The 25,305-nt window shown below is 44.0% G+C and overlaps 1 protein-coding gene across 2 annotated transcripts in view; it reads right to left on the bottom strand.

The window, feature by feature from the left end:
• HDAC8 (histone deacetylase 8) overlaps window positions 1-25,305 on the bottom strand; it is a 234,955-nt gene that overhangs the window by 8,919 nt on the left and 200,731 nt on the right. Inside the window, exons 10-11 of one of the 2 annotated variants that reach the window (XR_010838576.1) lie at window positions 16,364-16,469; window positions 10,930-11,880 (exon numbers count right to left, since the gene is read on the bottom strand). Coding sequence is in view for 1 of the 2 variants with exons in the window: in XM_059050421.2 (XP_058906404.1) it covers window positions 16,364-16,469 (106 nt within the window). In the remaining variant the exon portion in view is untranslated. The remainder of the gene's footprint in view (window positions 1-10,929; window positions 11,881-16,363; window positions 16,470-25,305) is intronic. The other variant, XM_059050421.2, reaches the window with a different exon arrangement.

The following is a 25,305-nucleotide window of genomic DNA, read 5'->3' as shown; positions in this document are numbered from 1 at the left end:
ATGACTATTAAATGAAAAATGTCTTTGTGTCACATCAAATCGTCTCTCACGCAGAGGTATATGAGGCACATTTTGGGAAAAATTATCGAAGGGATCACTTTTGGACAGCTGGTGCTTGGGCTGCTTTGCTGCCACGAGCCTTTAGTATCTGTGAATCTTGGACGTGGCACCCCCTCCCCATGTCTACAGTGGGCTAGGCCCTATGCCGGGTGCTGGGGCCACAGAGGAGAACAAGACACAATTCTTGCCCTCAAGGAGTGCTCAGACTAGCAAGGAAGGCATATATGGAGACAAACACATCATAGTCCATAGCAACAAGCCCATATAATACCAGTCTGTACAGAGTGCTGAGGGCATACAAGAGAGGGCATGGAAGGCTTCACGGAGGAGGTGGCATCTTGAAGGGCAAAGGGAGAGAAAATGTTCCAGGCAGCAGGTACAGAGCAGGATGTATAAAGGCACCTGCAAAGTTTTTGTGGCCAGAGCACGGGATGAGGATCAGGGACAGGGGTGGGAGGTTTGCAATGAAGCTGCAGAGATGGTCAGAGGCCAGATTATCAAGGGCCTAGGAGACCATGGTCTTATCCTAGAGGCCATGGGGAACCTCTGAACAATTTTAAGATGGGGAGGAGGCCCATCTAGTGTGATCTAAGGCTAGAGCAAGTTCCCCAGCTGCTGCCCCATCACACCGGGCTTAAGGGTCTCACTCTTTACCTGGGAACAATGGCAGAACAAAGGATTTCTATGAAGCCTTGGGCATGTGCTGAAATGGATCGCTGATTTTAGTTTTTAGCTCTTAATTGTCAACTACATTGTTTGTCTTGGAATATAGATCCCCCTGTTATCAGAAAGCCTTTCAATGACAACTAAGTATAACCACCAATTATCACTTTCCTGCCTCTGACCTGAATTAGAACCTGAGGCTGTGAATTAATCCCCCAGGCTTCTGGCATTTATAGGATATCAGCACTTAAAGGATGTTACCCTGATGTTTTGGGTGCTCTGGTCTTAACTTGCAAGGGACTACTGCAGTCTGCAACGGAATCGAAGCGATTTCTAAAATAGCCTATGATTCATTTTTTCTCCCCTCCTGTGCCTAAATCTGCTGGCTCCATGTGGAGGGATAGGCACAAGTAACTGGAGAGGTGACGTCACAGGAGTGTGCTGCGTGCCTGCCAGCCAGGCAGCTTGTGGAGCTCAGCCTCGAGTGGTCTATCTGCCGGTCTGGGCGATGCCTCCCAGCCGCTTTGGAGTCACAGCTCCAGGTTCTTTGGTCCATGAGCTTTCTCCACATTTTTTTTCAGACAAAAATTCTGGGCTGGGCAATCCAGGATAATGGGAACAGAGGCAGCAGGAAGAATAATACAACCTTACATCTGTATAATGATTTAGAGCTGTGAGAGCCATTTGTTCCATTTTCCTCTACCCAAACACCAGTGGGAAATGGAAGCTGGGATTTTGGGCCTGCACTGGAGACAAACTCTCGCTCTCTTACACAAAAGAGCAAAGTGCTAACATTCCCTGTCCCCCCCAAAGTACATCCTGATTGGGCCTTGGATGCCACCAGAAGGTCAGAGAGATTCCTTTCAGCTTCTAGGTGCTTTCCTGGAAGAGAAATTCTCCAGGACAAATTTGCCTGGCAGGCACAATCTATGAACCATGCCATCCTGATGGAGCTAGCAAGTAGTGCCAGTCTCAGCACTGCCAACTTCTTCTGCACACCCTGGCTTACAGTCCCTATGGTCCCAAAGACCTTTACTGGAGCCAAATGCATAGCCTCTAACTGTGGAGCCCCGAAGGTAGGGTGTGTCATGAACATCTGGAAGTGCCAACAGCTGCCATGGTAGCTCAAGGTCCCGTGAAAGGAAAAAACACCACTATATCAGCCATCATTGTGGATCCTGCAGTGAAGCGCCACTGAGTCTGCCTGTAAATAGCCGAGGAGTGGGGTGGAGGGATTCTTTCCTTGGAGGAGCCATAAAAATAGTTCTACAGTGGTCTCATGTTGGCTCTGTGATATTCAAGCACCTGGTCTCAGCATAGCTTGGTGTCCCCAATGCTCTATTGCTACTGCCAGCATAAGAAGTCTCCCAGCCTGGCTTCCTTCCCCTGTTCCTCCCCAGCATTGTGGCTGCCAGGCAGGACACCGAAGGGGTGGCATACTCTTGCTTGGCCTTCTTGGTTAAATTTCAGTGTCACGTGTGTGTGTGTGTGTGTGTGTGTGTGTGTGTGTGTGTGTGTCTGTGGTGATGGTGGTGGTGGTGCGCCTGGAGTGGGGGTGGAACATGATGATAGAAGCAGTGACCCACAGATGCTTAGCAGTATTGTGAGAGTGGCAGGTGCTGTGGCTGCCGTAGCTGCCACTACCGCCACCACTACGTGAATTCAGAATGACCCAGTGCAAGACCATAGGTGCCGGTTAGTGCCATGAAAATGTCATCTTGGTAAATCAAGATACTGTACTCATGCAGTTCTGTCTGTTGGAAACCTTGGCGGGGTATAAAAGTGATCCTTTGGAAAGTTGAATCGGTAAACCTATATGTGGAAAGTGACAGGCAGAGCAGAACATCATCACCTCCAAAGCAGAGAGGCCTCCCAGAACTTGTTTTCCAGCTCATGGGGGATATGTGTACCTATGAAAATAAAGGATCACTGCCTCAGCCTGTTTTAGAGATGTGAATAAAAATCTTGGCTGGGGACCACCTCCTCTCTGGTTGACTGATTTTCCAATTGATTTGTATTTATTAGCTAATAAAATTAAAGTTGTAAAAATGATAACAGAAACATAATAAATCTCTCCCACAACTGCCTGTTTCTATGTCACTATGGTGCATTCCTCACTTTGATTACTTCAAAGTCTATTATTTTGTTCTCAATTATTCTGTTTTTCTGGCACTGGAGAAAATCAATTTGTTTTATTTTCTCTTATTCATGCACTCAATTATGCTCTTTGGGCACATTTAATCACTTTGATGTTTTCATTTTATGGCCCGTCTCTAGGCACTTCAGCTGCATTGCTGCCAACGGGCAAGCAGGACTAATTTGCATGTCACAATAGACTTGAAATTCTAACTCAATTTAGAAATCTTTATGAAATCTCCCTCCAAAATATGCTTGGAGCTTCAAAGAGGGAGAAGGATGTGGGTAAACCAGGAGCCTATAAAGATGCTTTCCTTTCTCAAACACTGAGAGCTCTTTGGTGACCTGACTGTAGCTTGGGGCTGTCCCTGTCCAGGTACAGCAGAGCAGTCCACGGGATGGGATGTCTGCAGAGTTTCCTCTGGAATTTTGTGGTGAGAATCTTGCAAAGGCTGTCCCTTGGCAGCAAGGCCAGGGAGGTTGGGCCTGCTTACTCTGGTGTACACTGACCCTCAGCACTGCTGGATTTGGCGGCAGTGCTAAAGACACTACCTGAATCTCAGTTGGTTAAAGTGCCTCCGGGTAGATGGAGACAATTGTCAACAGTTAGTCATTCCAGAACCCTGAGTGGTTTACCTTATTTTCTCTAATAAGTTCCAACACCCCTTTTGCCCCTCGATTATTTTAGAGCTAAAGGCTGGAGAGGACTAAAGTGATATAATTGCTTTAGGTATGAACTTTGGACAAACAGGAAAAAAAAAAGCTTAATTAAACACATTAGAGGCCTCCAACTATTCTTCAAAAGTTTTTGGTTTGTTGCGTACAACAACCATCAGCTCTACCTGGCAGAAAGAAAATTCTGTATTTCTTCTTCTGAACTTTGGGTATGATCTTCAGTTTCCCATGTGGAATCCCAGCTCCCTCCCTTACTTGCTGTTCAACCCTGTACAAGCTAATCAACCTCCCTAAGTTCTTTCCTATGTTAAATGGGGCTAGTAATTTTATCTACTTCAGCGATAGGTTTGTTTCCTAAACTTCAGTACTGTTAAGAATTTCACCATGTTCACATATCACTTATGTGGAAACCTCTCTTACACTCTTAAAAAAAACAACTTAAATTCATCCTAAGCAAGGTGTCTGTGAAATCAAAGTGTTTGGTGTGGTAGTTATATTGGTATTTCTTTTTAATACACATTAAGACATACATACATGAAATACACCAAATTCATTCCTGCTTAAGAAGCTTTGATCCTGCTCTCCCATTCATCTAGAATGTTCTTCATCCCAATTTTTGCAAAACTCCTCCCCTTACTGCATTAAACTCTATTTCCAAATGTCACCTCCTCAGGGAGGCCTTTACTGGCTATCCTATCTAAAATAGCACTCTTTCCAAATTTTTCAGTAACCAACCACTAAATATTTATTTATTTGCTCAGTGTCTATCTTCCCCATTAGAACATAAGCTCCATGATGGGCAAGGCCTTCACCTGTCCTTTTTACATCTCTATCATGTAGAATAGTGCCTAGCACATATTAATACCAATTACATGTTTGTTGAATGAATGAAACATAAAAATAAAAAATCCGCCTAGTGGTAACCAGGCTCTCCTTCCACCCTAAGAGGGTGGTGTCAGAAAAGGAAGAGCGAAAAACAAGGACTTTCATCCCTGCTCAATGGCAAGGAGGCCCACCCACCACTGTGTCAGTGGAGGCCACATGGGGAGCAGTAACAAGGTGCCACTGCCATTCCTGGCCAGGGTGGTACCTTGAGGTCGAGTGGGGAGCCTGAATTTCCACCCCTGCCCAATAGTAATGAAGTGCCCCTCCTCCCCCCAGACTGTCAATGACAGCTGAGTGGGGAACCAAGACTTTTACCCCCACCTGGAGGTAATGGGGTGGTGCTTCCCTTCCCTGCCAGCATGGTGTCAGAGGAAGCCTGCTGAAACAAGATTTAAATAAGGTACAGGATTTCATAAAAATATCTAAAGTGTTCAGGATATAATAGAAAATCACTCATACCAACAACTGAAAACTCTTAACTTGAATGAGAAAAAGGCAAACAAGAGAGGCCAACATAGGGCTTCCCTGGTGGCACAGTGGTTGAGAGTCCGCCTGCTGATGCAGGGGATACGGGTTTGTGCCCCAGTCTGGGAAGATCCCACATGCCGTGGAGCGGCTAGGCCAGTGAGCCATGGCTGCTGACCCTGTGCGTCCAGAGCCTGTGCTCTGCAACGGGAGAGGCCACAACAGTGAGAGGCCCACGTATCACAAAAAAAAAAAAAAAGAGAGGCCAACATAGAATGACAGCAATGTTGGAAATATCCAACAAGTAGTTTAAAGCAGACATCATAAAAATACTTCAACAGGCAAATATAAACATGTTTGAAACAAATTTAAAAAATGTCTCAGCAAGGAAATAGAAGAAATAAAGAAAAACTAAATGGAGATTTTAGAACTGAAAAATTGAATAAGTAAAATTAAAAAAAACCTCAACAGATGGGCTCAACAGCAGAACAGAGAGGTCAGAGGAAGAATCAGTAAACTGGAATATATATAACAACAGAAATTACCTAATTTGAACAAAAGACAAAAAATAGTCAAAAAAAATGAGCAGAACCTCAGGGATCACATGGGGCTATGATAAAAGATCTAACAGTCATGTCACCAAGGTCCCAGAGGAAGAGGGGAAAGAAGGTGGGACTGCAAAAGTATTTGAAGAAATAATGGCTAAAGATTTCCCAAATTTGACAAAAGATAAAACCCTACAGATTAAAGAAGATGACTGAATTCCAAGCTGCCTAAACTCAAAGATCAAAACCAAGATCTATCATAATCAAATCCCTGAAAACTAAAGAAAAAGAGAAAATCTGGAAAGCTGAAAAACAAAAACAAAGGCTTACCTATAAGGGAAACATAATTCAAATGACAATGGTTTTCTCATCAAAAACCATGGAGGCCAGAAGGAGGTGGTTCAGCAATTTTCAGGTGCTGAAAGAAAATAAATGTCAACCCAGAATTCTACATCCAGTGAAAATGTCCTTCAGGAATGAAGGGGAAATGAAAATATTCTCAGAGGAAGGCAAACTAAGAGAATTTGTTGCTACTAGACCCACCCTAAATGACTAGCTAAAGGAAGTTTTTGACATGGAAAGGAAATGATGAAAGAAGAAATATTGGGACTTCCCAGGTGGCACAGTGGTTAAGAAGCTGCCTGCCAATGCAGGGGACATGGGTTCGATCCCTGCTCTGGGAAGATCCCACGTGCTGTGGAGCAACTAAACACGTGCGCCGCAACTACTGAGCCTGTGCTCTAGAGCCTGTGAGCCACAACTACTGAGCCTGTGAGCCACAACTACTGAAGCCCACGAGCCTAGAGCCCGTGCCGTGCAACAAGAGCCCACGCACTGCAACGAAGAGTAGCCCCCACTTGCCGCAACTAGAGAAAGCTCACGCGCAGCAACAAAGATCCAACACAGCCAAAAATAAATAAATAAATACATAAAATTAAGGAAAAAAAAGAAATCTTGAAGGAAGGAAGAAGGAACAATGCAAAGGGTAAAAATATGGGTAAATATCATAGATTTTTCTTCTTCTCTTGAGTTTTCTAAATTATGTTTGATGATTGAAGGAAAAATTATAACATTCTCTGATGTAGTTCTGAATATATATGAGGAAATATTATATTATATAATAACACAATTAGATTACAAATGGGGGAGGGGAAGTGGACTTAAAAGTAGGTAAGGTTTCTACACTTCACTCAAACTGGTAAAATGGCAATACCAGTAGACTGTGATATACTACATATGTATAATATATACCCAGAGCAACCACTCAAAAGCCTATACAAACATATACAGTCAAAATTACTGCAGATAAATCAAAATGGAATTTGAACAAAGGTATAAGTCACCAACAGTAAAGGTAAAGAAAAGAGAGAAACAAAGAACAGAGGGAACAAAAAAAACACAAAATAAAATGGCAGATTTAATCCCTAATATCAAAATTGCATTGAATATAAATGATCTAAATACACCAATTAAAAGATAAAGATTGGCAGAGTGGCTAAAAAAATGATCCAACTATATGCTGTCTACAAGAAACTCAATTCAAATATGAGTAGGTTGAGAGTAAAAGGATAGAATAATATATGTCATGAAACATTAGTAAAAAAAGGAGGAGTGGCTATATTGATATTAGATAAAGTAGACCTCAGAACAACAACAACAAAATGACCATGGACAAAGAAGGACATTACATAATGGTAAAAAGGTCAATCTACCAAGAAGATATAGCAATCCTAAATGTGCATGCACCAAACAACAGAGCTTTAGAGTACCTGAAGCAAAACCTGATACAGCTATAAGGAAAAATAGATAGATCCACAATTAGAATTAGAGAATTCAACATCACTCTCTTAGCAATTGATAATAGAAAAACTAGACAGAAAATTAGCAAGGATATAGAATAACTCAACAATGTTACCAACCAACAGGATCTAAGTGACATTGATCAAATAATCCAACAAACAACAGCAGAATATACTGCATTCTTTTCAAGCACTCACAGAACACATGCCAAGATAGACCATATACTGGGTCATAAAACAAGCCTCAACAAATTGAAAATATTTGAAATTATGCCCAACATGTTTTCTGACCACAGTGGTATCAAAGTAGAAATTTAAAAAAAAAAAAACCTCCTGAAAAAAAACCTTCAGGTCCAGATGGTCTCATTGGAGAATTCTACTAAAGATGAGAAATAACATCAATTCTATACTCTCTCTTGAAGAAAACAGAAGAGGAGGTAACACTTCTGAACTCATTTTTATAGGGCTAGTATTGCCCTGATACTGAAAGCAAATGATGGTGTCACAAAAAAGAAAACTACAGACTAATATCCCTTATGAATATAGATGTAAAGTGCTCAACAAAATATTAGTAAATAGAATTCTTAGCAATTAATTCTTAGAATTAGCAAACATGTGTGTGTGTGTGTGTGTGTGTGTGTGTGTGTGTGTGTGTGTGTGTATATATTTTTTTGGCACCATGAACAAGTGGGGTTTATCCCAGGTATACAAAGCTGGTTCAGTATTTGAAAATCAATCAATGTAACCTACCATATTTAAAGGCTAAAAAGAAAAATTACATATATACTGGTATTAGTGTCAACTGATGCAGAAACAGCATTAAATAAAATTCAGCATCCATTCATGACATAAATTCTCAGAAAACTAGGAATATAGCAAGGTACTGCCTCAACTTTTAAGGAAAATCTACAAAACCTACAGCTAACATCATACTTAATGGTAAAAGACAATGTTTTCCCTCTAAGTTCTGGAACAAGGCAAGGATGTCTGTCCTCAGCGCTCTTATTCAACATAATACTGGAAGTCTAATCCAGTGTAATAAGGCAAGAAAAGGAAACAAAAAGCATATAGATCAGACAGGAAGAAATAAAACTGTCTCTATTTGCAGATGGTGATCTATGTACAGAATCTTAAGGAGTCTACAAGAAAACAGCCAGAAATAATAAATGAGGTCAGGAAGGTCACAGGATACAAGAACAATATACAAAAACTGTATTTCTATATACTAGCAATGAACACATGGAAACCAAAATGAAAAACATAATAAATCAATAAAAGAAATAAACTTAGGTATAAAACCTGTTAAGGATGTGTATGCTGGAAATGACAAAATGCTAATGAAGGAAATCAAAGGAGATCTAAATAAATGGAGAGACGTACCATGTTCATGGATTGGAATTCTCTCTAAATTGATATACAGGTTAAACACAATTCCTAACAAAATCACATCAAGGTTGTGTTTTTTTAAAAGATATAGACAAAGTTATTCTAAAGGTTATATGGAAAGGCAAAGGAACTAGTATAGCTAAAACAACTTTGAAAAAGAAAGGGGAATCACTCTACCTGATTTATTATATAGCTACTACAGTAATCAAGACAGGAATAGGTACATAGATCAATGGCACAGGAGAGAAAAGCCAGAAAAAAGACTGAGACAGTTGCCTTGGAGTGAATGACAGTTTTGGAAAGGGAGGTGGTCCTAGGGAGCTATCTGGATTTTCAGCCCTTCTACTAGATTGAAGAGGCTTTACATCATGACATGCTTTTCAAGACAAATGGAAGCACCCTAGAATTTACTAGAGTACTTAAGAAAGGAATCAGTATCTCAAACATGTAAAACAGTCCATCTCCAGTCCCTTATTTTTCCAGCTGTGTGCAGTTACAGTGACCAGATTTTGTAAACCAAAAACTGGGACATAAGGTCTGATAAAAGATTATTGTCTTAAAAAAGCTCCAACATGTATTTCTTTTTTTCTGACTATAAAAGCAATATACGTTCATGGTAGAAATTTTGAAAAATACAGAAAAAGAATAGAGAACAAGTAAAAAATTACCCATAATTTAAATCCTACCATCAAAAGATAACTACTGTTAGCACTTTTGGTATATTTCCTTCTAGTATTTTTCTATGCATATCCACACACTCACTCACATACATATTATGTATATTTACAAAATTGAGACTATATGGTATTAAATCATTTCATATCTTTTTTTTTACTTAAGATTGTTACCATGAGCATTATTCTCTTGTCATCAAATTATCTTAAAAAATTTCTTTTTAATTGGCTGCAACAAATTCTTCCATGTAGTTATACTGATATTGTATCATACCTCAAACTCAATGTATTGAAAGAGAACACATCAAGTATATGTTTCTGTAAAACTATCCCCCACCCCCAATGGCTCCCCATTCCAGTTGGTATCCAGGCTGGAAACCTCAGAGTCATCTTTACTCCTTCCTTTCTCCTTGATCCCCTATAAATGACATACCTCCAAGTGCTGTTGATACTCTCTTCTTAACAGCTCTCAGCCATTCAGGAGGAATAGGATAGGGAGTAGCCTACCACCACTGTTCTGGTCCAGGTCTTTGCAGGCTCACCCTTGGAATACCACCATGATCCATCCAAACATCACTGCATCATGTCATGTCCTAATTCCAGAACCTAAAATGGCTCCCACTTTTCTGTATCTGATATGGACAATTCAGCCTGAAGGAAACCTGCCATCTGCCCCTGGCTCCCACCTATCCAAGTTTCCGTTGCTTATGAGCACTTCCCTATTCTATCTATTCAAAACATCCTAGCCTTCTGAAAGCACTCTCCTTAAGTCTTACTTCTTCTGCCTTGCATCAGCCCTTATTATGTCCTGATCTGTCTAAGGGGGTTAGTTTTGTCTCCTCACCTAGACTTCTCAGCTGTTTTTTAGAAGCAGGGTTCATATATTAAACGTCTCTTATATCTCCCATGACACCAAACACATGGCAAGTTCCAAAAAATATTCATTGATTGATTTAGCTGGGCTTTAAAGTGGAGACACAATGATACTTCTTAAAATCGACCTCATTCAGAACCTCACTTTGGGAGACATTGCAAGGTGGGAAGGGTTTACTAGGGGCGATTGGAAAGAGCAGACAGGGATGATGAGTAGACTTGACTGAGCAATAATGCCAGAAGAGGAGGGGCACCAGGCCTAGATTCAAATCCTGATGTCACTACTTACTTGTTACGTGACTGTGGGCATGTTACATTAGCTCTGCGGGCACCAGTTTCCTACCTCATGAGGTAATAGTGAGGATGAAATAAGATCAAGCTTGTAAAGAATCCAGCATGGTGATGCACAGTAGGCTTTCAATAATGGGAGTTCACACCTCCTGGATTTAGGTAGGTATTTCAAGTCTTCAAAAGTAACCTGCCAAGGGTTTTCATCGTTTGTTAAAAGCTGCCGTCAAAGTTACTAGAACTTTGGGGAGCAGCCTTCATTTTCATCTTAGAATTTCTAAAATTTTTAGCATGATATATTTACAACATTTTTGTTTAACAATGAGAGTAACAACAACAATAACCAACCTTTCCAATTCTTACACACTTTAGTGAAGCAAGTGAGGCTCCTGGAAGAGACCACATTGGGCTGAAGAGGGATGAAGAAAGGATAGGGGATGGCAAAGGGAGATAAGGGATGGACATCACAGAGATCCTCACCTGAAGTCATGCAAATTGGCTCAAAGCAGCCTCCACAATCCTGCTCCAAAGTCCTTCCAAGAAGCCCTAAAGCAAATGGTCAGTCTGTCTTGGGACCAACCCTGACTTTCAATTTACCCTCATGGCTTCTCAGGAAGCAAGAGAAGATGTGGAAGTAAGCCGAGTTTCCATGGTGTAGAGTCCCACAGGGCAGGAGCACTGCTTCAAGCTGGGGGCTCCAGCAGGCCTTGGACATGCCCAGACCTGATGCCCCAATTGCTAGTCCCTAGAAGAATTTCAATCCCAGACTTCAGGCTGCTAGAGGAGGTGCTGCTTACATTCAGCACAGTGGTTCTCCCAAGAATATTACCGGTAGATGTGCAAAGGGTCTCAGCTTGGGGCTGTGGAACTGTAAATAGACTGGGCCTGGTGACCACAGCACACTTCAGGCAGCAGGAGTCACGTGGGCTGGCTTCTTCCACCTTCTGTCCTTCTCTTTTACTTCTCTACTCATCTCAAAATGGAGTGGAAGTTTCAATTACAGAATGGTGGGGTGAGAGGGGCATGGCTAAAAGACCTAGGTCAGGGACCAGAATTTCAAATGTTGTCCATGGCTGATTTCCTCCCATTTCCAGAGAGACATCAGATTTCAGGTGCTTTGGATCAACCACAAGGAAGGAGCCGGGTGTGTAGTACAAGGTGGGAGGGGTTTACCAGGGGCGATTGGAAAAAGCAGATGATGAGTAGGCTTGATAGGGCAACACTGCAAAGAGAGGAGGGGCACTGGAAAGGCCAAACAGCCTGACTTCAAAGTCTCAATTCAGACAGACCCGGGTTCAAACGTCTGCTCCACCACTTATTAGCACAGTGTGTGGCACAGAGTAGGTGCTTAGTAATTGCTTGCTGAATGACTGAATAAAGGTGACCTTGGCCAAGTCATTTATCCTCTCTGAGACTCTCTGAATTCCTCATCTGTAAGATAAATAGTAGCTATTATTCTTATTATTTCTCCTGTGGTGTCTCTCCCCACACCCATATCAGTTTGCTGGCCCATCTCCCAAACCCTGCATCATAGAGACTGCCATACTAAGTCTCCTTCATTTAGGGTCAGAAAGGGCAGATGGGCACAAGGCTTTCTCTTTCCTCTTGTGCCCTCCCCCCACCTCCTCCTTTCCTCCTGCTCCTTTCCTCCTGGTCCCATTTGTTTACTTTCCTAACTTAGGCAAACTTGGGGTAGAACCTGGGAACACAGAGCAAGTGTAGAAACCTCCAGTTATAACTGCTACACATACTCACATATACAGAACTCACCTTCCCCTCCCCCTCTCCCACCAGGTCGGGCCTGGGCTGCAACATGAAGCTTTTGGCCCCCTAGGGACTTCTACTTGATTCAAATGTCATCAGTACCAGGGATTAGAAAACCTCTACCCCTGTTTCCCCATGCAGAGCTAGGCAGGCTTAGGGAGCTAGCTGCCTCTGGGGATTGATCACATCAGCACTGTTCCAACTCTGGAAGGTTCACTGTGAGCCAACTCCTCTGGAGTACGTCAACCAGAGAGGAAAGACAAACAAGTTTGAGCACATGAAGATGGTGTGAGGGTGATTTTACAGTAGTGGTCATGAGCTGGGCTGAGCGATCCACTCTGTAACCCACACTTCCTTGTGAACAATGACACATATCTTCAAGATTCATTGGCACGAGAAGAACGATTTGTGAGAGCAACACATAGCTTTTCTCTGTATAAAGCTAACAGCTTGAATGGACTCTCCATAGTTTTATTTTTGTTGTTTTTCTCTCTTAGAAAGTCTAATGGGCAGTAAAGATGGGATAAGATGAGGTCCAAATCTGCCTGTGCCTCCAGTCATCCTGTGGCATATGAAATGCATCTCTATACGATGAACCTCCTCAGGTTTCATCTCCAATAGGTTAAAAATCCCACCTTTTGTGCTTCTAAGGGATGTGAGAAAGAGAGAAAACCCAAGCTCAAAGGTTAAACAAATTCAACCAGATATGCTGGTGAAACTCCTTCCCATAGAGTGGAGCTTAATCCATCCACTCTCTCATTGCCATCCACCTCCCCCAAATAATCCTCGCCTCTGCCCCACTACCTTTGTTTTTAATGGGGGGTGGGAATGAGTGGGGGGAGGGAGGCACTGAGAGAAATGGCCAGCCTCACAGAGGTTTTATATGCAAGAACAAATGATAGTCTTGTAGGCAGGTTCAGGAAAATCTTTCAGAATGCAGAAAATTCAGCAGCCTTTCCACACTGACCATTGTCATGGCAACACACTATCTGATGGCAGCATGCGTCACCAGGCTGGAGGGGCACGGTCTCAGTATAGCAGGTTAGCCTGGCCATTTTTAGCAACATTTGGACTTCTTTCTAGCCTCATTTCTTCTAGGTTCAACTGAATTTCTTTTCAGTTCTGGACTTATGTGCTCTGCTCATTTGCATGGCTAGAACACAAGACTTTGTCAATATGAAAGGGATGGCTAAATGGAAAAATCTGAAGATTCCTAGTATTCTATAGCCATGCTACTTGCTGTCCTGGCTCCCCACCCACTCTCAGCCACCTAGTTTCTTTTCTTCTCCTCATCAATTCTTTCCTATACACAGCATTACCCCCCTGCGCCCCCCAACTGTGACTCATCTACCAATCCCTGCACTCTCATCATCTTCTTTTTATTGTTTTTCTGTTTTCTCATTTTTTTTTTTTTTTTGCGGTACGCGGGACTCTCTCACTGTTGTGGCCTCTCCGGTTGCGGAGCACAGGCTCCAGACGCGCAGGCTCAGCGGCCACGGCTCACGGGCCTAGCCGCTCAGCGGCATGTGGGAATCTTCCCAGACTGGGGCACGAACCCGTGTCTCCTGCATCGGCAGGCGGATTCTCAAGCACTGCGCCACCAGGGAAGCCCCTGTTTTCTCATTTTAATGTACAGCATCCTAGAATCTTAGGATTGGAAGGAACCTTGACAATAACCTAGTATAATCACCCTCCTCCAAATGCAGGAGTCTGTCTACGATATGACAATCAAGTGACTGTCTTGTCTCTATTTGTATGTCTCCAGCGATAGAGACCTCATTCCTTTCTGGGCAGTCTGTTCCACTTTGGACAACTCTAATCATTAGAAAATTCTTCTTTCTCTTGAATGAAAATCTGCCTTTTAATAATATCTACACATGGATCCTAGATCTGTGCCCTGTGACCACATAGACTCTGTCTATGCCCTCTGCTCTGTGACAGTCTCTCAGAGATATAGGGTCACATCCCCCTGGGTATTCTTTTCTCCAAAGGCCCAGCTCCTCCAACCAGACCTCTTGGAGCCTGGGCTCCAGTCCTCTCCCCATCCTAACTGACCTCCTGGAGCATATGCTCCTATTTGTCTCCAGTTCTTTTAAAGTGAGGTCGATACTGCATTAGCATCTCTGGAGGCCACCTTGCCCTGGTGACTCACACTGACGAAACTCCCTAACTCTCTTGCAGACAAAATGCTGCAAAGCCATGTTTCCCATCTTGTGTGTGTCCAGTTGCTTTTGAGGACCCAATTCCTAGTCCATATATTTTCTCCCAGTTTAATTTCATGGCGTTGCAGCCAGAATATTGCTTTAACCTATTAGGATCTTTTAAAAAATCTTCACTTCCATGTAACTTACATATCCTCTAAGATTTTCTATTATTATTATTACTATTTTTAACCAACCCTCAAACTAATATTTTATCTCAAGTCTTTTCAAAATTTATTCCTCTTTTGGGTTTCTTACCTTTCCTAGTTCTCTTCCCTTTGAATTACCTTCCTTATGTCTTCTCTCGCTTGTCATTTCCATTTCCTCAATAGCAAGATGTCACCAGTCTCTGGAGATAAGTGCCTGGGTATGTGTGCAGGAAAGCATGAGGGCATACAGATATCTGCACATACCTAGGTGTGAGCAAGTAGCTGCAGAGCCTTGTTTAGCTTTTCTGTTTCTATTGCTTTGTCTGTGCTCTACCAGGATTTAGAGACTGGATGAGGGGAAAATGGCAAGGTAGAAAGAAAAGGGGTAAGAGAAGTTGGGCCAGGATCTGAGAAAGGCAGTAGGAAACTAGGGTGGGAGCACGAGTGTTAATCGGGGCTGCAGTGCAATGAGAAGGGCTGAAGAAGGGCCAGGAAAAGAAGGATTTTAAAGGCCTTAAAAAGGTTGGAGGAGGGAGGAGGATTTGGTTAGGAAGTGAGGACTTCTGAGGCTGGTAGCCATTGAGAGGCCAGAGGGAGGTGGCTTGAAACTACGGGGTCAGGGAAAGGCTGAGGAATGTGGGACACCTGAGAGAGGCAATAAGCATTGCTATGAGCACAATCTTATGAGTCTATGACTCTTGAGCTTAGAAACTTTTCTCTGGTCAAAGGAGCCTGGGATGTGGAGTCCCTGCGTATGGACTCATCTGTTGTCACAGACTTGGCTGTACTAGAGGACGGGGCCTTAATATCACCCTCGGCAAAGACTCCCAGGATACAATGTGCTCCCTCAGACTAACTCTGACACAGAATAGGCCTCCCTTTCATGCTAGATTCTATTCCAATGAGGGAGTCAAAGTTAGGAGAACTGGTGCTATCTTGGTTGTTAGATGAATAAACATGGGAATTTCACTCTCCAGGATAGGCAATGTGATACCTTTGGCCTCTTAACTTTGCAAATAATTAGGATCCAAAAAAATATGCACACGCACACACATTCAATGAAACAGGAATGTGGGTGCCAAAATGACTTTTAAAAAATGGTAGATGAAGTGAGTTGAGTTGAGAAGCAGCAGCTGGGGTTGGGGGGGGTGCTCTACCAATAGTGTCCCCAAACAGCTAGAGGACAGTGTGATCAAGAGGGTGATAAACTGATGACTGCCATTTTCCCTCTGTCCAGAGGCCAGAATAATTGGAGGCCAGCCTTAGGGAAGGGAAGGATAGGGCAGCAGCCTCATCTCCAGTGCTCTAAGTGAGACTGGGGAACCCACTCCCAGGGCTTCAGAATCCCTGACTACTCATTGTGGGCTCACAGTCACTTGAGGCTCTACTGGAGCAAGGAAACACATTGGAACTGAATGTCTGTGAGCATCCTTCACCACTACCCCCAACCCCAAGTCTGAATTGACTTGATTTTCCCTCATCTTAGAGAGGATTTTACTGTTGCCCTTTTCAAAGGGAGAGTTCCAGGTCACACTTTAGAACTGGCTTTCCACTGGAGGTGCCTAAAGTTGAACCTTTTGTTCCCCTGAAGGTGACATTAGCTGGCCAAATGACAATCCCAACCAGAGTGATCAGTGCGGAATTCCAACTACAAGCTCTCAGGCCAAGAAGAGGTTTCCCTTCCAAGTCGGTGTAAAGATTAGCCACCAAATGACAAATGGTATTGGGGGAAGCCCCCACTGATGGGTCACCACAAGCTGGGTGGAATGAGGAGGGCAGGACTTGAGGGGTGGCACTCACCTTTGATGTAGTTGAGGATTTGCTGGACTCGGTGGGGCTCATTGCGGTCTGGCCGGCAGCTTGGCGTGATTTCCAGCACATAATCAGGACCATATGCTGTGAAAAACTGTAAGGAAAAGGGAAAGGCCAAAAAACAAACTAAACCACAGAAAACCTCCAAACCAAACCACATACAAACAGAACAATCAAGAGAAATCCACCGCTACTGACAAGGTAAGGGAGGCCCAGGTGGGCAGGGCAGGAGGATGCAGCAGGAAACTGTTCCCCATTTTCAAACCTCCCATGACAGTCCACTGTGAAATTCTTTGGCTTGGTGTTCAAGGTCCTCTCTGCTCACGTCTCAACTTTTCTCTCTAGCCTCTCTATTCCCCTGTTCTCTAGCCACACTGGCCTGCTCTGGGCTCTCCCAAATGAGACCGGGCTTGGCTCCCCCCACCCCACTGTCCCCCCAAGGATCTTTGCCATTGCTCTTTCCTGGGGTCTGCAAAGGCCCTCCCCCAACCCCTGCTGCCTGTGAAAAACCTCCCCATCCTTCTAGGCACAGCTCAAATGTCACCTCCTTCACAAAGCTGTCCCTCATTCTCCACCAACCCCCAGAGTGTTCTGTTGGTACATCTCTTATGGCCCTTGTTCAACAAATCGACAGTGCTTGCCGGCATGTCACATACAGGTCACTGTGCTGGCTGCTGCAGGGGCTGTGAAGATGGACAAACCCTCCTCTGGGGTCCTCTGGGTGTTCCCAAGCACGTTCTGCAGTGTGTAGAGATTTTTCAACAGCGACCTGATCTCCCTGCACTGGATTATCAACTCCTTGAAGGCAGGCAGCACCTGTGCCTTAGTCACCTCCTTGGCCCTCACAGACCAAGGCAGCTGCCTGTTAGTTTTGGTTGCCTTGAATTCCCTGACCCGGGAATGTCAAATGAGCCTGGTTTCTCTAGTTTTCTTTCTCCATAGTAGAGTTTATTTGTTTTTAAATTCAGGGAATCAAAATAAAGGTTTTTGGATTCTATTTCTAGTTCACTAGATGATTCCTTGTGACCTTTGGTAAGTCACAATATCTGATTCAGCTTCTCTATTAGGGCCCGCTTGGGGAAAAACACCCCATGACAAAGGGAATCATTCAATTGGGATAAGCCTTTGAATGGGAAATATGCAAAGCTACTATTTCTGTTTAGTTTTTAACAGAAATAGTATTTGTGCACACTCTCTGGAGAGAGAGCATATGGTCCTTAACATTATGTGATTTCAATAGTGATATTGTTAGGTGGTAAGTAAGCCAGGGAAATTCAAATTCCATGGCAAAAAATGGTACAGAGGGCATGAGCAAAAGGGATCTTGGTATGTGTCATGAACTTGATGTCATTCAAAGAGCCTCTAAAAAATAATCCGGAGTGATTGCCATTGCCACCAAATCATCCTTGTTAAGAGTCTGGATGTACATCTGGCACCATAGGAGAGGTTGTGGAACAATCTCTAGGGATTGTGGAATCTATGGGAGTAATTTGATGGGGAGATGGCTTTTGCACATCCATGACAGAAGACTCCACACATCTAATTAATAGTAAAATGACCAAGACTGTGCCAATGCTTATAATGTTTTTTTTTGGGGGGGGACTGAACTAAAAAGGAAAGAGGGGTCTAGTTCCTTCCTGCTGGGGTTATTACTCTCTGATGCCTGAAGCCCCAAATTCTGTAGATAGAAGGGGCCTTGAGTACAGATATCTTTACCGCATCCATATATGGAATGGACAAGAGGGGTTACCTGGGGGACACATCCAGAAACTAACTCCCCCATTCTGATCAAAGAAACCTGAGAGGTTTGTATTTTTAGCCAAGGAGGGTCCCTCAGTCCAAGCCCGAGAACCTCGTGGGCTTGGCTCTGGAAGAGAAGGCTTCAAACAGGTGTGGCCCTCTCTCCTTGGACGGCCTCTCCTCCTCCAGAAGGTGTCAAGTAGTACACTCATTTCACGGGTATGGAAAGATGGGTTTAGAAAGAGCAATAGAAGAAAGGCAGCTGCAACAAAGAAGCCACTCTGGGGGACCCAAACCCATGGCATCAAAGTGCTATAAAAATTGGAGTCAGGGGGCCTCGCTGAGGTCTAGGAGAAGGGAATGTTCTGTCTCCATCTACGAAGATAACACTGCTTGATCCTCTGTCAGCAAGGCATGTTGTGAGCTATCTGTTTCGGGCTGAGCGTCTGGAACAATGTGTCCTCATTGTGAGGGCCTGCCGCACGCTCAGCCGCGTTCTCTGCCTTTAGCCCCCTCTTGGGCCAAGCGCACACGGTTGAAAGACGGTCAGCTGGGGCCAGAACTGACTGCCACGTGAGAGCTCAGCTTGACTGGGATCTAGGCTCCTGTCCTGGCTGCATGAGCACCTGGCTTTAACTAACCCATAAATAACCCATTCTTTGCTGAAGCAGGCTGGCTGCAGGTAAGCGTGGGCTCCTAAACATCTCCCCACATTTGCCAATCAAATACTATTCCCAGGTCCTGCTTATTCGCACCATTCTTAGGCTAGGGGACCCAGATGATTTAAGAAAGTCCCTGTTTTGTGATCCAGTTCCACATGGCAGCTGACTGGTCCTAGCCTTGGGAGGCTGTGCTTGGGGCTGAGGGAAGTGACATGCACCGGGAAGGCAGAGGCTGTATCTAAGGCAAAGGTGGTGCGGTGCCTCTTCCCCTCTCTGGCTCTCTCGTGGTATTTCTGTTTCTGTGTTATATTATGCTTTTAGTTTTGCACTCGTTAACTCCTTTCTACGGGACCATGAACTCTGCAAAGGCAGAAACTTCTGTCACATTCTCTTTGCGGAGCCTGTAGAGTTGAATTTCCTTCAACCTTTACTTTAAAATTATGTTGAATTACATTAATTCACAAAAGGTTTAGCTGGCTGTTCAGTTAATTCTGTGGAATAATGCAAAGAGCCAATTTATGGCATGAACAGTTTTCTCGGCTCTTGAGGCAGCATGATGAGGCGGGAAGAGCCCCGGCCTTTTCATACCCGGATTGAGCTGTGTGCCTCAGGCGAGCTTCTTAATCTCTTTCAGTCGTTGCTACCAGAGGAATGATAAATCCTGACCTGGCTGGGTTGCTAGGAATCACAGAGATAATATACATTAAAGGGCCGACCACAGGGCCCAGCACAGGGTAGGATGTCAGTACATGTGAATTCCCTTCTTCTGAGGCAAGAAGCTATTGCCTAACCAGTGCCTCACCCAGACCCTGGGGGATGTTGGGCCAAGCACTGGGGGCCCCCCACGATGCAGAAAGAAGAGCCTGTTCCTCCTGCCAGACAAAGCCCAGCAGCCCCAGTGGCTTCCCGCTTGTTTAAACCATGAGCTCCGCCTAGAGCCGGTGGAGAAACTGACTTCTCTCATAGTTTCCTGCCCTGCGCTCAGCCACTTGTTACATACTGGCAAGGTGGAAAGGAAATCTGATCAATAAGACAAAGATGTTGGGGTGGAGGGATTTGGCCAGCACTAGAAATAGCTCAAAGCCCCACCCTGAAATTGCCCTCCAGTGTTGAAGAGGAAAGGAAACAGGCAAGCGGCAATGCCATTCCCAGACAGGTGGAGAAGGGTATGAAAGAGCCCAGCCGGCTGGCAAGTGCAAACGCTGGCTTTGATCTCAGCGAAGGAAGGAGGGAGGTGCTAACCCTTCTCCACCCCTTCCCCTTTTTCCTCAGAGCTGCTTTTGCTTTCTGGGTTTCCGTTTATGCGTGTTTGAGGGGAACATGGTAGCAGGAATGGGGCAAATGGAAAGGATGAGGTGGGGCTGAAGGATGGGAGTGGAAGGGAATAGCACTTGAGGGGAGCTGGTCCCTTCTCGACCCAAGAGTCAATGAATAAAGAAAGGAAAATAGCTCCGTCTTGCTCGGTTCAGGCCAGCTCAATGTGCCTTTCTTGCTCACTCCCCTCCAGCTCTTGCTCGTGCAATGCAAACAGCACACACTTAGATATTTGGTCAAGAAGATATTCAGAAGAAGCCTTAAGGTTGTTGTTATTCCTTCCTAATCCTATGTGGTCACAGGATACCAAACCACAAACCCGGCACAGCCAATCCTTTTATCCTTCCTTCAACATTTATTATCTACTGACACCTAGTCAGTACTTAATAGATACTTTATTAAGTACCTAAGCTGATTAGGTTAGTCACTGGGGTGCAAAGATTGTAAGATATGCTTAGTAGGAGGGGTCAGTATGATGAGAACAGCATGATGAGAGGTATAACAATAATACTAAAGTCACAAGTAATATCAGTTAATGTTTTTTCTCTTTTTAAAAAATTGAAGTATAGTTGATTTACAATGTTGTGTTAGTTTCTGATGTACAGCAAACTGATTCAGTTATACGTATATATGTATATATATATATTCTTTTTCAGATTCTTTTCCCTTATAGATTATTACAAGATACTGAGTATAGTTCCCTGTGCTATACAGTAGGTCCTTGTTGGTTATCTATTTTATATACAGTAGTGTGTATATGTTAATTCCAAACTCCTAATTTATCCCCCTCTTCCCCTTTGGTGACCATAGGTTTGTTATCTATGTCAATAACAGTTAACAATTAATATTGATTAGAAGCTTCTTATGTGTCAGGCACTTAAAGTGTCTGAGCACTTTTTATGGACTGACAATTCTCACAACCAACTCATATGGAGGTTCTAGAATTACTTCCATTTTAAGATGAGAATCTGAAGCACAGAATAGTCAGATAACTTGACAGAGGTCACACAGCTAGCACGTGTGGTGTGAGATTTGAACCCAGGTCATTCTGGAGATCAGCACTACCCATAGGGCCTCTAAACCACCCCAGAGGAAGTGACTGTGTAGGGCGGGGTCTGCAAAGGGGGCCTGGTGGGTGGGAGGGAGGCATTCCCAAGAGACCCTGGGCAAGAGCAGGGACTGTGGAATGGAACAGCATATTTAGCACAATTTGATGTTGCTCGAGGGTAGGGCATAAGGAGGATCAGGACATGAGGCTGGGGAGGCAGCATGAGTTTCACGGTAGGTGCTGTGTGTTCCCCATACTAAGGCATTCGGCCTGATCCCAGACTAGAAGGTCCACAAGGGCAGAACACTCTTTTGCTTCCCACTGTCAGTGCCAGTTCCCAAAACAGTGCTTGTCCCTAGGAGGTGGCAAGTAACTATTTGTGGCATAAGTGAATGGAAACTTGGGGGAGCTTGGAAATGAGGGGGTGAACAGGTCAGCTGGGCACTTGAGAGGACTCAATGGCTACAGTGTAGAGAACAGAATGGAATTTGAGGGGAGGAATGCAAATAGGGAGACCAGTGACAAGGTTGGTGCTAGAGCCATGTCGAGTGATAACAGGGCCTGAGCCAGAACAGTTGTGGGAGGAACCGAGAGTGAAAAACTTAAAAGATAGCATCAATAGGACTAAACAATGAGTTGGCTGTGGGAGGTAAGGAAGAAGAGAGAGTCAAGGATTTCCCACTGTGTAGGAGGTACAGTGACAGGGTGAGGAATACAAGCAGAGGACAAGGATTCGTGGTGGGGTGTATATGTGTGAGGGGGGTTCAACGGGGAGCTTGTTTAGGGTCAGAATCGTGATGATACAGTGGTCTGTAACTCAGGCGAGAGGTTGGGCCTAAGATACAGATTATGTGTTATAGATTTGGGAGTTATCAATGACATAAAGGAATTGGATGAGAATTGCCAAGGAATTGCCTTGGCCGGCGTGGGAGGTTTCCTATAGAGTAAGAGAAGAGAAGAGAGGTGAGGAAAGAATCATGGGGAACAGCCAACACTTCAGAGGTAGACAGGGGGAGAGGAAACAGTTCTGGTGACGATTTGAGATGTTGCAGAGAGGTGAAATAAAAGGAGGGTGGTCTTCCGATTTGTCCATGGGAAGATCTTTGCTGCAGCAAAGTCAGTGGAGGGTGTGGACAAGGCCTGACTGGAGGGGGCTGAAGAGTTTATGGGAAGAAGTGGAGGTAAGAATGATGGGGACTTCCCTGGTGGTCCAGTGGTTAAGATTCTGCCCTTCCAATGCAGGGGGTGTGGGTTCGATCCCTGGTGAGGGAACTAGGACCTCGCATGCCATGTGGTGTGGCCAAAAATATATAAATAAATAAAAAGTTTAAAAAAAAAGAATGACGGTAAGAATACACACACACTCTCCTTTTTTTTAAGAGTTTGGTACAGGGGTGGGAGTGGAGTAGGGTGGTATTTTAAGATGGGAGGGTCTTAAAAGTATATTTATAGGCTGAGGGGAAGAGCCCACAGGATGGGAGTCAGAGGCAGCCTTTTAGGGATTTCGAGTTGTTTATATCTGTCTTTCTAGCTCCTTAGCCAGAGTGCCACAAGGGAAGAATACTGTTGTATTCATATTTCTATTACCTACAGCTCCTAGCATAGGGCTTGGAAAATAATAGGTACTCAATTCATGTTTGCTGAAGGAATGAAATTCTGAAGACATGCACATCCAGTAGGGAGAATCAGGGTCTTGAAGGATGGGCGATTGCAAATAGGCAGGGATGGGGTGGGGTTGGAGGATAGTTAGTGGAGGCAGGACAAGTCTGGGAAGTTGGCTAGAGTTCTAGAAGGAGAGCAAGGGAAGCCTTGAACCCCAGGTTGAGGAGACAGGACTTGATGTGACAGGCATATTGGGACTGGAGCTGTGCCTTAGGACACCTGGGAACAGTATACAAAGGCTGGGTGACCAGTGTGGAGGCCACTGCCATAGTTCAAGGGGGATATAGCAAGGGCTTGAACAAGAGTGATTACTGTGGGGATGGAGAGGATGGGAAAGAGACATTGTGAAGTTAGACTTCCGAGGACTTTGGTAAGTGGTTGGCTGTGGAGGAAAGAGAGCAGGGGAGGTCAAAGTTGACTCCAAGGTTTTGAGTCAGGGTAAGTAGGAGAATCAGTGCCACTGATAGAGCTGGGCTAATAGCAGGAAGAGCTAGTCTGGCTCAGGGAGGGGGATGGGCTTGGGTTTCGTGGGTTTGCGATGACAGTAGGATATGTGGGTCACTACGTCTAGCAGGCAGCTGGAGATGTGATGATGGTGTGTGGAAGTGAGGTCATGGCTGAGGACTAATGTAGTAGGGGGATAAAAAGAGCCAGTGACTAGGCAGAAAAAGAGCAACCAGAGAAGAAGAAACAGAATGGTAAAGTAAAATCTCTTAGAGCCTTAGGGATGACATTCAGCATGAGAAAGATGCCTAAAGGAATACACTTGCCACACTGGCAATAGACTCCTGTGGCTGAACTAACATCCCTCCCTCCTAGTCAGTATAAAAAGCCAGCCCCCTTTTTATAATACTCCAAAAAGCTCTCAAATTTTTTATTGCTAACTCAAGGTTTACCTTTTCCTAGAAGCTAGACTTGATCCTATCAGGGTAAGCCCAAGGTTGATGCCAATCCCTCTTACAGACCCCTGAGGCTTTGCTCTGTCGTCAGCTAGGGAGGTCATGCTGGTGATTGTGATGTGGGCCCTGGCCAGGAAGAGCATTTCTTGTCTTGACTCACCTTGGGAACAGAGCTTATCACAACAAGAGTGACAGAGCATCAGCACTTTGAACCATAACATGGTCTTGTAAGATGCTTCTCAACCTTTCTTATGTCACCAATTACTCCATCAAAGAATCTGGGCCCAACCATGATGGAAGCAAAAAAGCCCCTCTTTTCCCCAGAAAAAACATTTCTATTTACAGGAAATTCAGTTATTATATATATCGTTTATGGTACATTTTAAGGACACAAAATTGCAGTGGTATTATTGGGAGTAAATTTTATTGCCATGGCTTTACAACACAAACAAACAAAAATAATAACCCCGTTAGTCGTTGGACTCAACTGGCAGGAAGCAGCACATCAAAGGCGATTGCTTGTAGGCAGGGGAACGGGGAATTAGGATTGTCCAGAGCATGACCGAGAGGTCAGGGAGATGTGGACTATTGGAGACAAGATGTTACATGTGGAGTGGACACGAGAATGGAAACCCAGCGCCCCATCTAGACTGCATCTGTATCCCACCTGCGGAGCTCATCTCACAACTTGAACAGGGTCCCTACTTAAGAAGTGCTTCATGGTGAGGCTCATACACCAGTGCCAAGAACTGTTTGAATGAATAAGTGAATGAATGAATAAGGCATGGAAATCATTTCATTATCCAGAAGTTTTAATGGTATTTTAACTATTGGTATAAAAAATTTTATTAAGCAAAATAATCAGGTAAACCTGGGAACTATTAGCTTATTTGAGCACCGATTATATTTAAATGAAGAATATGCCCAGTATTAACTAGTCTTATCTCATTAGCTAAAGTACTTAGAGGCTTCATGAATACACACACATATATAGCCCTTTAGTGTATTGTGTATTCAGTAAGGTTCCTATGTTAGTTAACCCACAGTAGTGTGTGTGTGTGTGTGTGTGTGTGTGTGTGTGTGTACACGCACATGTTCTATTAGGTGCTGAACATTATTCTAGGTCCTTGAGGGGAAGCTGAGTACAAAAAAAGAATAAGGTCTGGTGACTGCTCTTGAGGAGATGAAAATCTAAATGAGAAAGATAATTACATGAAGGGCAGAGGAATATATCTAAGCTTAACTGTGTGGTACTGGCTAGAGTACAGTAAAGTGTCCTCACACGTGTGGGGCACTGGACAAGTAAGGTGACTTGTAGAAGATCACAGTGCTAAAGTAACAGATGTGAACTTGAACCCATGACTTAGGACTTTCAGTCCAGTGGGCTTTCCATTATACCATGAAGCAAAAAGCATAGTGGTTGAAGAATGAGATTTCTGGAGTCATAGGGGACAAGCCCTAAATCCTAGCTCCACCATTTACTAGCTGTGTGACCTTAGGCAAATTACTTAACTGTTCTGTGCCCTGGTTTTCTGTGTAAAATGGGGATAATAACAGAAGGTACTTGTAGAGCTGTTGTGACAGTAAGTTAATTCATGTAAAGCA

Source organism: Kogia breviceps, chromosome X, assembly GCF_026419965.1.
Source record: "Kogia breviceps isolate mKogBre1 chromosome X, mKogBre1 haplotype 1, whole genome shotgun sequence".
NCBI lineage: Eukaryota > Metazoa > Chordata > Mammalia > Artiodactyla > Physeteridae > Kogia > Kogia breviceps.
This window is presented reverse-complemented; position numbering and strand designations above follow the sequence as displayed.